Source organism: Psammomys obesus, unplaced genomic scaffold (genome assembly GCF_907164565.1).
Source record: "Psammomys obesus unplaced genomic scaffold, mPsaObe1.curated_primary_1811, whole genome shotgun sequence".
NCBI lineage: Eukaryota > Metazoa > Chordata > Mammalia > Rodentia > Muridae > Psammomys > Psammomys obesus.
The window spans coordinates 12,644,033-12,659,246 of record NW_026596117.1 but is presented as its reverse complement, the minus strand read 5'-3'; the positions used below and the strand labels follow the sequence as shown (position 1 = coordinate 12,659,246).

The window sequence follows — 15,214 nt, the reverse complement described above, 5'->3', positions numbered from 1 at the left end:
TGGCTTCCTCTACCGCTGGAATTACACATAGTTGAGAATTGCCTGATGTGGATGCTGACAACTGACTTCAGGTCCTCTGTGAGAACACTGTGACCATGTAACCACTGGGCCACCTTCCCAGTCTCCCTGAGCAAAGTTTCAGTGCATAAGTTGAGTATGTTTCATCTGTAGTAATCTTGGGCACATGTTGTTAAACTCTGGCTCATTTCTCTTTTAACAGTACTGAGGAATCTCTACAGAATATTAAAACAATGTAGAAAAGGCAATTGCTTCACTAGTTCTCAAAGCACATAAATGTTAATTAAAAGGTAACCCTTTGAGCAAGGGTTCTCAACCTTCTTAATGCTACAACCTTTTAATACTGTTCTTTATGTTGTGACACCAGCGCCCCACCATGAAATTATTTTCACTGCGACTTCAAATATTTAATTTTGCTACTGTTATGAACTGTAATGTAAATATCTGTGCTTTCTGATGGTCTTATGCAACCCCAATGAGAGGGTCATTCAACCCTCAAGGGGTCATGACCCACAGGTTGAGAACTGATGCCTTAGAAAATGAGCAATGATTGGCATCTTTATTATTTATTAACTTAATTATGTAAGTATGTGCTTGAGGGAGATAGATACACACATGCAGGCACACACACACACACACACACACACACACACACACAGAGCTAAAACATGTATCTGTATTAAAGATTAAAGTTTTATTTTTAACTACAGTGACTGATTACTTCCTCCTGATCTTCTCTGCTCACTAAGACGCTTCTCCAGACCACATAGGTTTATTTTTAATGTCTCAGGGAAGAAGGAATAGAAAATAGTAAGGCTATCCTGGTTTAAAAGCAGGGACGAAGGTGTGGGATTGGAGTTTCCTTAAGTGTTTACCCTGGGCAGAATACAAGCAGTTACCTCAGACAGTGGGTGATGGAGGTGTTCTGTTCCACATCAACAGAGAGGTCAAGGAAATCTTCGTCTTTGCTACTCACCTGGAGCAAAACAAAAAAGAGGGGTGGAGATTAGGTACAAAATACACAGTAGACACCGTAGCTAAAACTTTCAGCTTTTATAGGTAGCCCATGACACGTGACAGCAGAAAAGGTCACATGTGGCTACAAATATACTCAGCAAACCAGTTACTTCAGAACATCCAACCCAACCGAAGCTTCCCAATTCAACTTCATCCTCTTCATAGCTCTGATTCAAAACTCAGTGACTAAAACTTAACCTGATTTCCCTTATGCTCCAGCCACGTTCCTCATTGCTGCAACCCGAAAAGTATCAGGCAGGCAACTATGTAGCCCACACTAGCAGAGGATGGGGACAGAAAAAGGCCAAGAGAGAAGACACCTCCACCCACATGGTGACTCTTCGCTAAGCCCAGTCCCTTGAAGTCACTCTCTTCCTCCAGGGTCTGTTTAAGCCTTGTGGGATCAGGGAACTGGACTGTCATGCTGCATTCCATCCAGCTGCCATTCCAACACGCAGACTCCTGTGCTGTAATTCCTGAGCTGGTCACACACTCACAGCTAAGCCCGTTCACTGGCCCCATTGCTCCTCAGCACTTCATGTATCTATCAAAGCTCCTGAGCGACTGCTTCCGTTCTGCTCACTCAGCAACAGCCCTGAGGTTTCACAGTTTTTTGCTGGTGGACTGGGAGGGATGAACTGACCCAGCAACAAACTTGAAGTGTTCAGTCAGCCAGCGGGAAAACGAAGAGCACACTCACTGAAAAGAGCAACTCTGAGTGCCCATGCTCCAAGGAATATATATACAACCCTAACTGGACTTGGCTTTTTGGGAACTGGGAGCTAAGTCTGATGGGGTGCACTATGTGAAATTCCCAAATAATCAATAAAAATATTATGTGGGGGGGAGAGCAACAATGACCCTATAATTACAGATTCTAGAAAAATGACCTAGAGCAATACTCAGAGCTGCAGACACACTCTCTGCTGCTTTTCAAGTAAACTCAGAAATGGAGGCTGCCCCTGCTGACTATGAAGAGTATGAACTGAGACAGTTACTCAGACTCTCTATGCGTCAGTTTCGTTACTGGGCCAAGAACAGCATCTCCAAAGAGTGTTGTTAAGATAAGATACCATATGCAGAGAGCTTTAACAACTATGTGCTCAGGACTGGGTAGTGGAGCCCGCCTTTCATCCCAGGACCTGGAAGGCACAGGCAGGTGGATCTCTGTGAGTTTGAATCTACATAGAAAGTTCAAGACTGGCCAGGATTACAGGGTCTTTAACAAAAGCAAAACAAAACAACAACAAAAAAAGTCTTCAATCCCAGCACTTAGGAGGTAGACATGCAGAATTTGAGGACATACTGGTCTACATAGTGAGTTCTAGGACAACCAGAGCTAATACATAGTGAATGCTTATCTCAAAAAGAAAGAAAGGAAAAAAAAAGTGTTTAGTAACTGGAAGGTTACTAAAAGGTAAAAAATGGTTAATGTATTTACATTTGAGGTAAAAAATGGTTAATGGCCTAAAATGTTCACAAAGCTAGAAATGGTTTGCTACATGGTAGTTACGAGAAATGAAAATGTAGGCTACACAATTACATACACTAAGTCTGTTCAAAAGGCATGTGTATATCTAGATGGACAGTCCTTTGATCTCCCTGTCACCTTTAACTGCGTGGGGCGCTTGCTCTGCTATGGTAGAGGCCATCCTTAGCTCCAAGTCTCTGAGTACAGCTCATCTCATCAAGAGGACATTGTCATCATCCCAACCCCAGCCGTGTGTGTGTGTGTGTGTGTGTGTGAGTGTGTGATAGTCTGAGACAGTAATTCACTATGCAGCGAAGCCTGGCCTTGAACCGAATTCTCCTGCCTCAGCACGGCGAGTGCTAGGATTCTAGGCAATTATAGACAGGCAGGCATATGACAGGGTACCCAGCTGTTTCCCCATTCTTGAATCCAAGCGCAGCTCTGGAACCTGTCTCGGCCAGGGAGACTTTAGAAGACACACTATCAGCAGAGGTTGACAAGCACTGGCATACATACCATATATGTATATGTTTATGTATATGAGTATTTTATATATATATATATGTATACATATATATGCATATGTGTGTATGTCTATATATACATATATAGACATACACACATATATGTATATTTTTATGTATATGAGTATTCTGCCAACATGTATGTCTGTATGCTACATGTGTCTCTGTTGCCCCTGTAACAGACTTAAAGAGGGAGCTGGGTCCCCTGGAACTGGGGTTATAGACAGTTGTAAGCTACCATGTAAGTGCTGGGAATTGAACCTGGGTTCTCTAAAAAGTAGCCAGTGTTCTTAGCTGCAGATCCACCTCTCTCCAGAACCATGAGACTGCTTTCTTGCACTTCTGTTGTCACCATAAGGATGCTAAGCACAGCTAACCCTACAGAAGACTCCAGAAATGTGGTCTCAACTTAGACACTCCTCTAAAGCAAATGCTCCGGCCAACCTATGACACAGGCATAAGCCAACTGAACACTAACATAGAACTTGAGCCAGATCTAACCTAAAGCAGTTGCCCCTAAGCCAACACATATTGCAAGGGTTCTAATAACACGTGACAGATGCACTCCAGCCTCAGAGCTATGAGGGCAGCTGATAGCAAACTACAGAGAACTGATACAACCACATGACATTACATATATTCTATTTTCCTTACTAAAAGCTCAGAAGGTTGGCTTTGGCAGTAACTAAAATCTTAGTTTATTAATATGCTTCCAAAAAACCTATAAATATCTCCAAGTAATTATATTTATGGATCACCATAAATGAGAAGGAGGCACTGAAAGGTGTTGGAGAATGAACAGAGATAATATATTCATGGAAGAAGAACAGTAAAGAATGACAGAAAGATTATGAGCGGGGGAGGTGGGGGGGGGCTGGAGAGATTGCTCAGTGTTAAAAGAGTACTGGCTGTTCTTCCAGAGGTCCTGAGTTCAATTCCCAGCAACCACACAGTGGCTCACAACCATCTGTAATGAAATCTTATTCTCTCTTCTGGTGTGCATGAAAACAAAGCACTCATATACATTAAATAAGGAAAGAAAGAGAGAGAAGAAAGGAAGGAAGGAAGAAAGAGAGAAGGAAGGAAGGAGGGAGGGAGGGAAGGAAGGAAGGAAGGAAGGAAGGAAGGAAGGAAGGAAGGAAGGAAGGAAGGAAGGAGGAAAGAAAGAAGGAAAGAAAAGATAGATCATGGGTCTTTGCCTAGATGATTCAAACAGCAGTTGAGGATTCAACCATGGGCATCAGGAGATACGATCTTTAATGTGCCCAAAGAAACCTTATCAATACAGAATCCAGATGTGCCACCTTCAAGAATATAGGCAAAAGGAAAAGAATTCTTTTATATTCCTATCTGTTTGCTTGCTTGTTTTTGAGGCAGGGTCTCTGTGTAGCCCTAACTATCCTGGAACTTGCTCTGTAGATCAGGTTGGCCTTGAACTCAGAGATCCCCTGCCCCTGCCTCATAAGTGCTGGGGTTAAAGGTGTGCAGCATCACATCTACCAGGAAGATGATTCGTTCAGCCAAAGAAAAATCATGTGGAAACCCAGATTGTCAAGAATGGTGAGTATCTGTGTGAATGAAGATATGGATCGATTGTCAATGCTGGTTTGCCTGTCTAAATGCTCACACCTGGCAGTGCTGGTGGTGATTGTGGTGGTATTGGTGGTGGTGACAGTGATGGCAATGGAGATGGGGTGGTCATGCTGCTGCTGCAGTTAAAGGGGAGTCACAGTTTAAACATGCATATCAGTAGACAGAAGAGCAAGGACTATGCTTAAGACTTGACGTAATTTCTAGCACGTGACAAGCACATAATAAATACATCCTACATGAATTCCTCAGCTGAAGAAAAACTGAACAAATACCTAAATCAGTGGCCTCTCAGAGACAAAAATAGCAATCATTTTCTTTTTAGCTCATATTTCTTTTTACATTTGCTCACAAATATTCTATATTTAAACTGATAAAGCATTCTCTTAACTGAAACAGCCCCTCTCTGAGAAAAAAATAAAAATATGATGGCCAAGTGGAATCACACCAAAATCATATAGAAAGGGGTGCAATGAGGCGGGGAAACAAAATTTTCTGTGGGGTCAGATGTGAGTCTTTTTCAATTTAACCATTTCAGAGAAAGGTAGAAAAATCTCAGGAGGTAGCTGAAGAAAGTTGTCACATTTTTCTCAGCTCTAAATGCAGAGAGCTCTCGGGATGAGAGTGGTAAAGCACTGCTCAGTAAGTCAGCCCTGGGGGGAGATCAAAGCCTGGTACACCGACCCATCTGGACGGTTTTCTGTCCCGGCCCCAGGAAATCACAGTCGAAGTGAGGCGCGGTCAAGAAACAAACTGCGGAAATGCTTAACATTTTGATAAGGAGGGGTTGTTTTCCTTGTTGTTTGGTGGTTGGTGAGGGTGGTGAGAGGGTTTCGAGGAGGATTGTTTTCTTCAAGCCAGCTGCCAGGAAAGCATACTCTTCCCTGCACAAGGATCTGGCCAAAGGGAAAATACAGCTTGTCTCCAAGGCAACACATCACTGTGAGATTCCAACACTCTCAGCACAAACAGCCTACAGTCACTTCTTTCCTTCCTTAATTTTGAGCCTGATGTCCTTGCCCCATCCCCAAGAGCCCCCCCCTTTAAAAAGTAAAGAAAGAGACCCTACTTGCTCAATTTTAAATAACTGTAACTCAATTAGTAGAAGAAATCAGCCTATCGGTCACACATTTACATCATGAGTAAGTGAGGTCATCTTTAAGTGTGCTGATTCCTTTCCTGGGTTAGTGGGAATGGTAAGAGCTCCTTAGGATTAAGCCGTGATGACACCACCCCAGGTGGTACCAAGGACAGACTGAGGGAAGTAGCCCCAGCTACCCATCTGAGGCCTGGCCTCAGAATCTCCACTGAGTGTGTTAGCAACCTCTGCCTCCCCAGCTCCCCTCTCTGTCTGGGCAGGTCTCAGAAGCTCTCTGGAGCAATGTGAACCTCTGAAAACTAAGCAATAAGACCTGTAGAATTGGTACTGTTAATAGAAACAGTTCTTTGCACATTGATTTGGCTCCAGCAACAAACATAAATATATCTTAAAGCCATAGAGATGCTCTGAAAAGCCACAGATCTTGCAAGGAAAAGAAAAATCAGCTTTATGTAAAAAGAATTAAAATAAGCAACAGCAAGACTGAGCTCCAACTGGCCTAATAAATCTTACGAAAGAAACAAAGGAACAAGCCAGGGAGTGGTTAGACTCCAGTGGAAAATCCTGAAACCCCTGTTCCGAAGTGCCCTTGTCAAGGTTATGTGGACAGGTGAGCCCTGATTACCCCTTAAAATAGCCCCTCTAGATCCACGGCAGAGAACATTTGTCTCCATAAATCCTTCATTTGGTATCTGCGCTGCAGTCATAAGCAACGTTTGACGAAGACAGGCCCTTTGGAAAATCAGCCCTTGTTTTCGGAATCTGAAGACTGGCACAGAGAGGGGCAAAGGTAAGGTGCCCCCAGGGGCTAATCTGTTACCCCGGATCTAGGACAGCTTTATCCACTGCAAGATTTCACAAAGAGGGGCTTCAGCAATCCCGACTGAAGTGAGTACAGGGCCTGCCCTAGGACAGTCCTCAAAGGGGGTTCCCAGAGGAAAGTTAGACTCTGACATTTGTATTAGCTCCTCTGGGAAACCCAGCCCTGCACATCTGATGGCAGGAAAAGCCCAGAGGCCATGTCCTTTCTTAGAAAGTCCAGGGCTTTCTAACTGTTAGGGCTGGCTAAAAATGGAATGCATCCTTGGGGAGATTAGGTTCCCTGCCTCTGGCAGGGTCCACTGGATGATGGCGACCAACTGGCTGGGACATCACAGGATTCACCTGGGCACGGGTAGAACAAGGATTAGATGATTCCTGGAGCCTGTCCAGATCTGGGAGCTAAGAAAATAGAGGGGACTATCCAAGTAACCAGAGAAAGGAGGGGAATATATGTGTGTGTGTGTGTGTGTGTACATATATATATATGTATGTATGTATATACTCATTCATCTCAAATGATTTAGTCATTTTCAGGGGGAGGTTAAAAATTGTTCTATCTAGATTTTGAATGTTTCACCACAAAGAAATGATAAATATTTGAAATAGCGGACACATTAATTACTCAGGCTTGCTTTATATAATGTATACAGTTTCAAAGCATCAAATCGGAGTCCAATTTATACATTGCATATTAACTTTAAATAATAATAAACAAACATGTAAGTTTTAAATTTTGTCTTCACTTTTACTATTATTTTATGTTACAGGGTGTTTTGCACGACTGTATGTCTGTGCATCCCACTCATGCTTGGTGCTGGTAGTAGCCAGAAGAGGGTCACAGATCTAGAACTGGAGCTACAGGTGGTTACAAGCTGTTTGGATTCAAACCCAGGGCCTCAACAAGAGCAGTAACTAATCTCTAAGCTATCTCTCCAGGCCCTATTTGTTTTTATTTTATGAGTGTTTTCCCTACATGTATGTATCATGTGCATAGAGTGGCCACCAAGGATAAAAGAAGGCATTAGAACCCTAGAATGAGAGCTACAGATGGTTCTGAGCAACCAGGTGGGTGCTGGGACCAAATCTGGGTCGTCTGGAAAAGTAGCGGGTGCTCTTAACCACTGAGCAACACTCCAGCCCCAAGGGAATCCCATCATAACAAATGTTCTCCCAGGCTTAAAGAATTGAGGTGGAATCTTTGGACTCAGCTTCCTGTCTGGGCTAACCCTTCAGGATATAAGGCTACTTAGCAACTTTCTGTAGCATGGGTACTTAATGCAATATTTGCATTTGAGGGATCATTTGTTCTGTTCGAAGATTTTTTGTTGTTGTTGTTAAGCTATCAATATGACTGAGCCTATTACTGGAGTCATCCTGAAAATAAATCAGCACAGAATGCTGCCAAGGTGGCTTTGCTAACAGTGTTAAATGACAACCCCAAAGGAGGAGCCAGCTGAAGATGCAGCGCAGGCCTCCCAGCTGCAAACAAGGAACACAATGCCACACTGCTCTGCTTTCTGACTCACGAGCACATGGACGAGTCCGCACTTCCTTCATACGGCCTTGAGATTGTAATTACATAACCAATTATTCATCTTGTCCTTCAGATCTGGTTTTATGGTGGAAATCGGAGAAACAAAGCAGGCACCGAATCCCCAGTCTTCATATATTGACACAGCAGTGTGTGTGGGAAAGATATTCACTAAATCTAAGAATACTTACAGAGCCACCAGACAGCAAAGGAAGGTGGTGTCGGAGGAGGGGATGAAGTGCTAAGGCTGCTCACACACCTGCCGAGGAGAGAGCGCGGGGGCTGATAGCACTTGCTTGCAAGCATGAAGACCTCTGTGCAGAACTCTCTAACACCCACAGAGAAAGCAGGCATGGCCATATGTGCCCCAAACCCCAATACAAAGTATCACTGCAACTTGCTAGACTTCAGCCTAGGAGAAAAACAAGCTCCTTGCTCAGTCAGTGACTCTTTCTCAAGGGACTAAGGCAGAGAGCGATAGAGGAAGACACCTGACAGCCTCCTTTGGTCTCCAGACATCCCCACGCATGCCCGCCTGCACACACGTTTACACACATAAATGCACTATACAAAAAAATAAACAAAGGAAGAAAAAGGATGTTCACACAGGGTGTAAACTGGCATTACCATCTTGGGGAATGGAGACATTCTAATGATGTTAATGATGAACATATCCTGACCTGTTACGTCATAAAACTACTTTCATGAGACAGTATACTTTCCTAGAGAAATGTGGATTCTGTCGCTAGGTTTTATGTACTACAATATCCACGGCAGCATTGTTCACAGTTGCCCCAAAGTAAAAATGACCGAATAGCCATCAACCACAAAGTAGGTTAATAAACCATGACACTAGTGTACTAAACCACCACATGGCAGTGATGTCAACTAAGCATCAAGTGACGGTGCAGGAAATCGTACCATGGATGCTAACCAAAGAAATCAAGACACAAAAGGCTATACGGCCGTTCGTGTAAACAGCAACAAGCCAAACTAAACCATGAGTTTTAAGAGCGCTAAGAAAAAAAAAAAAAAATTAAGGGTGCCGAGAGAAATACTAAGCAGACACACAAAGGATAGAGAGATCAGAATGAATGCAGACTCTGCAACTCTTCCACAGAAAAGTGGCTTTAGAAATAGGTTGATTCACAAAACAGACAGGTACACTACGAGAAAAGAAAAGTTCACATCAATTTCACCTAAAAATTAGTGGCAGAAATGTTAAACAAAACATTACATCTCAAAAGCCAAAAGACAAAGAGAAAGCTTGGTGACTACAAAACCAGAAGGCAGGGGTCAACAGAAATAACTCTCCTAAGCTAATTTTCACCACGGCAGAACCAATCAGCTTTACCTCGTCCATCTGAAGATGTGAGTGTTCTATGGCCAGCAGTTCCGTGCCTGAGGGCTACCCTAGAAAGAAGTCACCCCCACCACACACACCAGATGTGTGTGAGGAGGTTTCCAGCAGTGTTGTCTCAGAGAAAGCTAAACTCCAGACATATCATCCAAGAATGGAAAAACAAGCTGTGGCACATTCCTGAAATAAAATGCTACACAACAATAAAAAACAATGAACCACACTGTACACAAACAAAAAAAACAAGTTTAGAAGACTGTATGTACATGACTTTATACATACAGGCATCTGTAAGCAGAAAGGTCCAGAATTAAGTACATGACTAGGGATAAACATGCAGAAATATTACATATAAAACTTCAAAGCAGGGGGCTGGGGAGACGGCTCAGCAGTTAAGGGCACTTGCTGCCTTTTCAGAGGTCCCAAGTTCAGTACTCAGCACCCATGTCAGGCAGCTCACCATCTATAACACCAGCTCCCAGGGACCAAGTGCCTCAGGCCTCCACACGTACCTGCACCCACATGCACACATACACACCTACGCCTAACTGAAAACTAATAAAAACAAATATTCTTTAAAAATGTAGAACAAGTACTAAGACTATCTAACACCGAATATAATAATGAGCTCAAAGGGAGAGGGTGAGAGTAGAAGAAAAATGAAATTGTAAAGAATCACTCAGGGCCTTCGGGATGCTGACAATGTTCTATTTCTAACTAATTATGTGTTGGTTACACGAGCAAGTTTTTGCTTTTAAAATGTTGCTCCAAAATCGGCTTTTTCCAAATGGAGGGTCACTGGGCCTATCAGCCACACTCCAGAGTAGGCCGCATGCCCAGGAATGGTTGGCCAACACACAGTAAATGCACACGGGGTGAGGGGGTTGTGGGCTTTTTGTCTCTTCTTGGTTGGTTGGTTGTTTTCCTTTTAGATGGTTCTGATTTTCAGCATCTGCTTTGTTTTGTTTTAGGAGAAAGAAAGATCCTGGGTAGTGTGAGAGGGGAAGTGGGAGTGATCTTGGAGAAGTGTAGGAGTGGGCAAAGATGACCAAAATACACTCTGTGGAAAAAAAAAATAGGTAAAATAAAATGCTGCTGCAAGCCTTCCTTTGCACGTAGTCTTTTAGCGCACACAGGCTGAAGTCTTCCGGGGACTTCTCAGAAGCAGGCCTACGAGGTAATTGCTGGCATTTTATTGCAAAAGTTAGGTAAACGGGAGCCTGGCGAGATAGCTTGGGAGGGGTGAGGAGGACAATGACAAGGAGTGGTAAAGGCTCTTGCTACCAAGCCCGAAGAGCTGCGTTCAATTCCCGGGACCCATGTGGTAGAAGCAGAATGCTGACACTTGAAAGTTGCCCTCTGACCTTCCACCACCTGGGCATCTGCATACCACACATACACACACACACACACACACACACACACACGTAATTTTTAAAAAATTTTTAATTAGGTAAATAACACCAAAAAAGATGTTTTCAAAAATGTAGAAAATACTACAGGAAAAACAACCTGATTTCTTCAACAAACTCATCACAAGAGGGGAGGAGGAGAGCGGGGATAAATTACAGACTAATACATATACTGCTATAAGGATCATTAATTAACCAACCTTTGGACTGGGGTATGGCTCAGTGGTTCATTTACCGTATAAGCAGGAGGACTCGGAGTTTGGATCCCCAGAACCCATGTAAGTGCTGAGCGGGCACAGGAACCCACTTACAGTGCCTACCTTGAAAACAAGAGGAAGGGGATCCCCAAAGCAAGCTGGCCGTATCAATTAAGTCTGGGCTTCACTAAGAGACCCTTCCTCATTGTGTAAGGTGGAAGAGTGATGAAAGATGATTCCGACATCAAGTTCATGTCTCCACATGCATGTGCCCTCACCCCTACAACACAACACAACACACACACACATACACACACACACAAAATGGAAAATTAAAAAATATAATCAACTAACTGCTGTAAGTACAGGACACAATCAAACAGACTTCAACACTGAGTGAATAATGGTGAAATTATTTTTAGCTGTGAAAATGGTATTGTGCTTTCAAAAAGACCTACCTTTTAATGATATATACAGATAACAAATATATTACAAGTGAAATGATATCTGAATTAGTTAAAAATCAACCAAGTCGAGGGGAGAGAGATACGGAAGGAGAGAAAAGATGAAGCCAAGACTCAGCAGTCATGAATCCTAGATCTCAGACACATATACACAATGCATTATGCTATTTTTTATTTTTGCATTCACTTGAACTTTACTGAAAAAGAAAGTATAAAGAGATAGAAAATGGGAAGGGAAAGAAGGAAGGTAGAGATCCAGATAAGTAAGTTTGTGCCAAAAATGCTTTGGCAAGTACAATTGTAAATTTTTTAAGTGCTGATCTCTAGACTTACATAATCACAATTTTTTTTTTTTTTTATAAAAAAAGTCATAAATTTATCATCTCCAGATGGGAAGAATACTTGTAATTTTTAGTCTTCTTTTGGCTTATCTGTGTTTTCTAACCATTTCTATGGGGAACAAATCAGAATCTTGATTCAAACAGTGTTGAAAAGGACATTAAAAGGATTTCCAAAGATACAAAGCCTCCTGCCTCTCTTTGATGCTGAGGTCTCCTCTTCTTAGCTGTTTAAGGACCACAACTTGCAAAGGGCTGTGGGGACCTCTCAAAACTGCCATTGATGCGCCACTTGGGAAAGCTATGGTATGTGGAAATGGAGCCTTTAGGTCATGTGTGTGCATGAGAGAGCTTGCTTTCTCTCCCTCCACCAGGGGAGCGCCTTCCTCAGAACCCAAAGCAGGCTCCCTGACCCAGTCCTCCAGCCTCCCAGGCTGTGAGGCGTAAACCTCTACTCTTCGGGGATTGTGACGCAACATAGGTTCACATAACTAAATGTGGGAGCTGCAGAAAACTTAGCAATGAAAGGTTTTCGGACACACAATGGCCAAAAATTAATCAAAAGCCAACACTCAATGAACCTGAGGGGTTTCTATCCCTCACCATGTTGCCCAGAGACTTCACTGAAGTCTTGATTCTGAACACACAACATACTCACTTAGCACTGTGCACAGCATCACCACTGCCTACGGATACCGCCCGAAACATGTGGGCTCAGATCTGAGACGGTTGTACTCTATGAACTGCAGTATCTGTGCTGTACAAATTTTTCTGCTCTTATAAAAACAATGGTTTGAAGTATAGAAAACAAAGGTTTTTTTTCAGTTTCCCTGCAACCATTCCTCAACATTATTAAATCAGTATATGCTTGGATTGTATTAGACTACTTGATCTTAAAAACTGCTGTTGGACTTGCTTACTTGAACTTCTTTTAGATGGGGGCTGGGTGTTGTAGTTCTGAAGACACACTTCTCTATTACAGGACCTGGATTTGGGTTCCAACAACCTCATAGGGTGGCTCACAACCACCTACAACTACAGTTCCTGAGGATCACCAGCCCCTTCTGTCCTCCAAGGGCATCTGCAGGAATGTGGTGCACATAAGCTCACACAGGCATCCACAGAAATACAAATAAGTAAGTGCATCTTTTAAAAGCACAAATACACTTGGAAAGGGACAGGGAGGAGATGCTGGAGGGAGGGTGGGACTGGGAGGGAATGAGAGAGGGGGCTACAGCTGGGATACAAAGTAAATAACCTGTGATTAACATAAAATATAAAAATTATAAAATAAAAAAGCACACAAATACAAAAATTACTAAGTTAATTTTGTCTTGGGATTAGGATATGATAAAATGGCCCTAAACATACCTCTGCCATTTTTTCCTATGTGTTTATGTGAGGCAGTGTTTTCAGCACTGATGATTATAAAATCAAAATATTGATCACCTCTGAAAAACACTGATGGTGTTCTGCATTCTACAGCATCAAGGAGCCAGCCATGATTGAATTATTTGTGTGAAAATAAAGAACTGCATCCATCACATTAGAATGCAAATATGGTTTAACCTTTTAATAAATGGTAAAATTATGTGGACCCCCGAAAGAACTACTGTAAAATAAATTTATATTTATTATAAGTGTTTGGTTTCTATGCCTACTTCATAAACCAGTCATATAAACATTTCTTGGGCTAAAAAGAAGTCACAAATAAAAAAATGTTCAGAAGGCCTGGTTTAAATCACCCATAATAGACAGCACCATTAACAGCAGCCAGGCGACCATGGCAAGGGGACCCTTAGCACATTCTCTTAAAAGCTACTTATCTCTTCTCCCAGAAAAAAAAAAAAAAAAAAATGTATATTCAGACAGATCTGTCTGAATCAAGAAACCCTGAGAGCTCTAAAGAGCCACAGACTTTCTGTGGGTTTAGCAGTTAGAATAAATGACAGATGGCATTCAGTACATACTTTTCTGCATGTCAAGTATGGCTCTGCGGTTAACAGACTCCATAAAATCCACTCTTCCTTGACACCCAGGGGCTAATGTATGTGCACATCATCCCTGTTTTACGGATGAGGACAAGGAAGATAGAGAGGAAAACTGCAATCTCATGGCCAGGTTGGAAAAGTCTTTGAGAGTCAGGGCCAGCGTGGGAACTCGGGCAGCCAGGTTCTTCCCTAGCAAAATGTGAAGCCACTCTCAAAGTTTAAGTTAAATATGACAGCCAAATACGTCACTCCCTAGAGAAGATAACCTTAAATCCAACAACTTTATGGGTTTTCCATGTGCCAGATGGAACCAAGCACTATAACCAAGCACACAGGAACGACCAACTCCCAAAATAACACTGGCAGACTCTCACCTATCCAGGTGACCGGGTACAAGTAGGAGTCAATCTTCCTTTACATCTAAGTAGGATACACCAGAAGTTAGAGCAATGGTCCCTACATCACAGCTGACCTCTTCACGACGAGAACCTTATTTAGCACGTCATGGTCTAGTTCAATACTTCAGTGTTTAGCCCTAAAATCCATCCATGAAGCAAAATAAGCCAACATTCAGGACACTTGCCTTCAGCTGTCTCTTTTGCTTTCAGGTGAGACAGCATGATGAACCCACACTCCCAAGAGTTTGCACCCGAGTCTCAGCAGCACAATAAACAGGATGGTCCACGCGTACTGAAGGCAACAGTAAACATGGGAGACCTCACCACACACACCAGGAAGACGAACATCCCCCCCCGGCACTCACCGTTTCACAGTTCAAGCATCGGGTTTCATTGGTGAGTGTTCCCTGAAAAATCTCATGGACCCAGGTGAGTTCTGGCTTATTGTTCTCTGCTGGTTCATTCATGTTGCCATTTTTTAATTTCCCGTTTTGTTTTTCCTGTTTCTTCTCTTCCTGCAGGATGTCCGCAATAGTGTTTAGCAAATAATTTAAAAATTCATGCGCATCCTGCTGCATGTAGTTATCAAAGAGATCTGGAAAGGAGAAGACCATCATTTCACACGCTGCATCCTGAAGAGCGAACAGTGGGCAGGAGCGACACGTAAATATATCTCATCTCTACTATGCAATTACAACAAGTAACTTTCCAAAGAACTGTTCCTTTCTATGTCCTCCCATCCAGCAAGAACATGTATATAATAATGAATCAAAGTTTAATTCATTCTAAAAGAACCAAAAATTATTAGACAAGAACCTTGATTAAATATCTATTGGCTTTGCATGTATGCATGCAGTGTGCATGTTGAGGGAGAGGGACACACATCTGTGAGCAGGTGCACATTTGTGTGTGTGTGTAAGTATGAAGAGGGCCAAGGATGACAGTGGCATCTTCCTCAATCACTCTCCACTTTATCTATTAA

The 15,214-nt window shown here is 42.6% G+C and overlaps 1 protein-coding gene across 1 annotated transcript in view; it reads right to left on the bottom strand.

Moving 5' to 3' along the window:
- The window catches only part of Usp46 (ubiquitin specific peptidase 46), a 69,462-nt gene that overhangs the window by 20,853 nt on the left and 33,395 nt on the right, over nucleotides 1-15,214 (bottom strand). The window contains exons 4-5 of the mRNA XM_055629333.1: nucleotides 14,598-14,827; nucleotides 918-994 (exon numbers count right to left, since the gene is read on the bottom strand). Coding sequence (XP_055485308.1) covers nucleotides 918-994; nucleotides 14,598-14,827 — 307 coding nt within the window. The remainder of the gene's footprint in view (nucleotides 1-917; nucleotides 995-14,597; nucleotides 14,828-15,214) is intronic.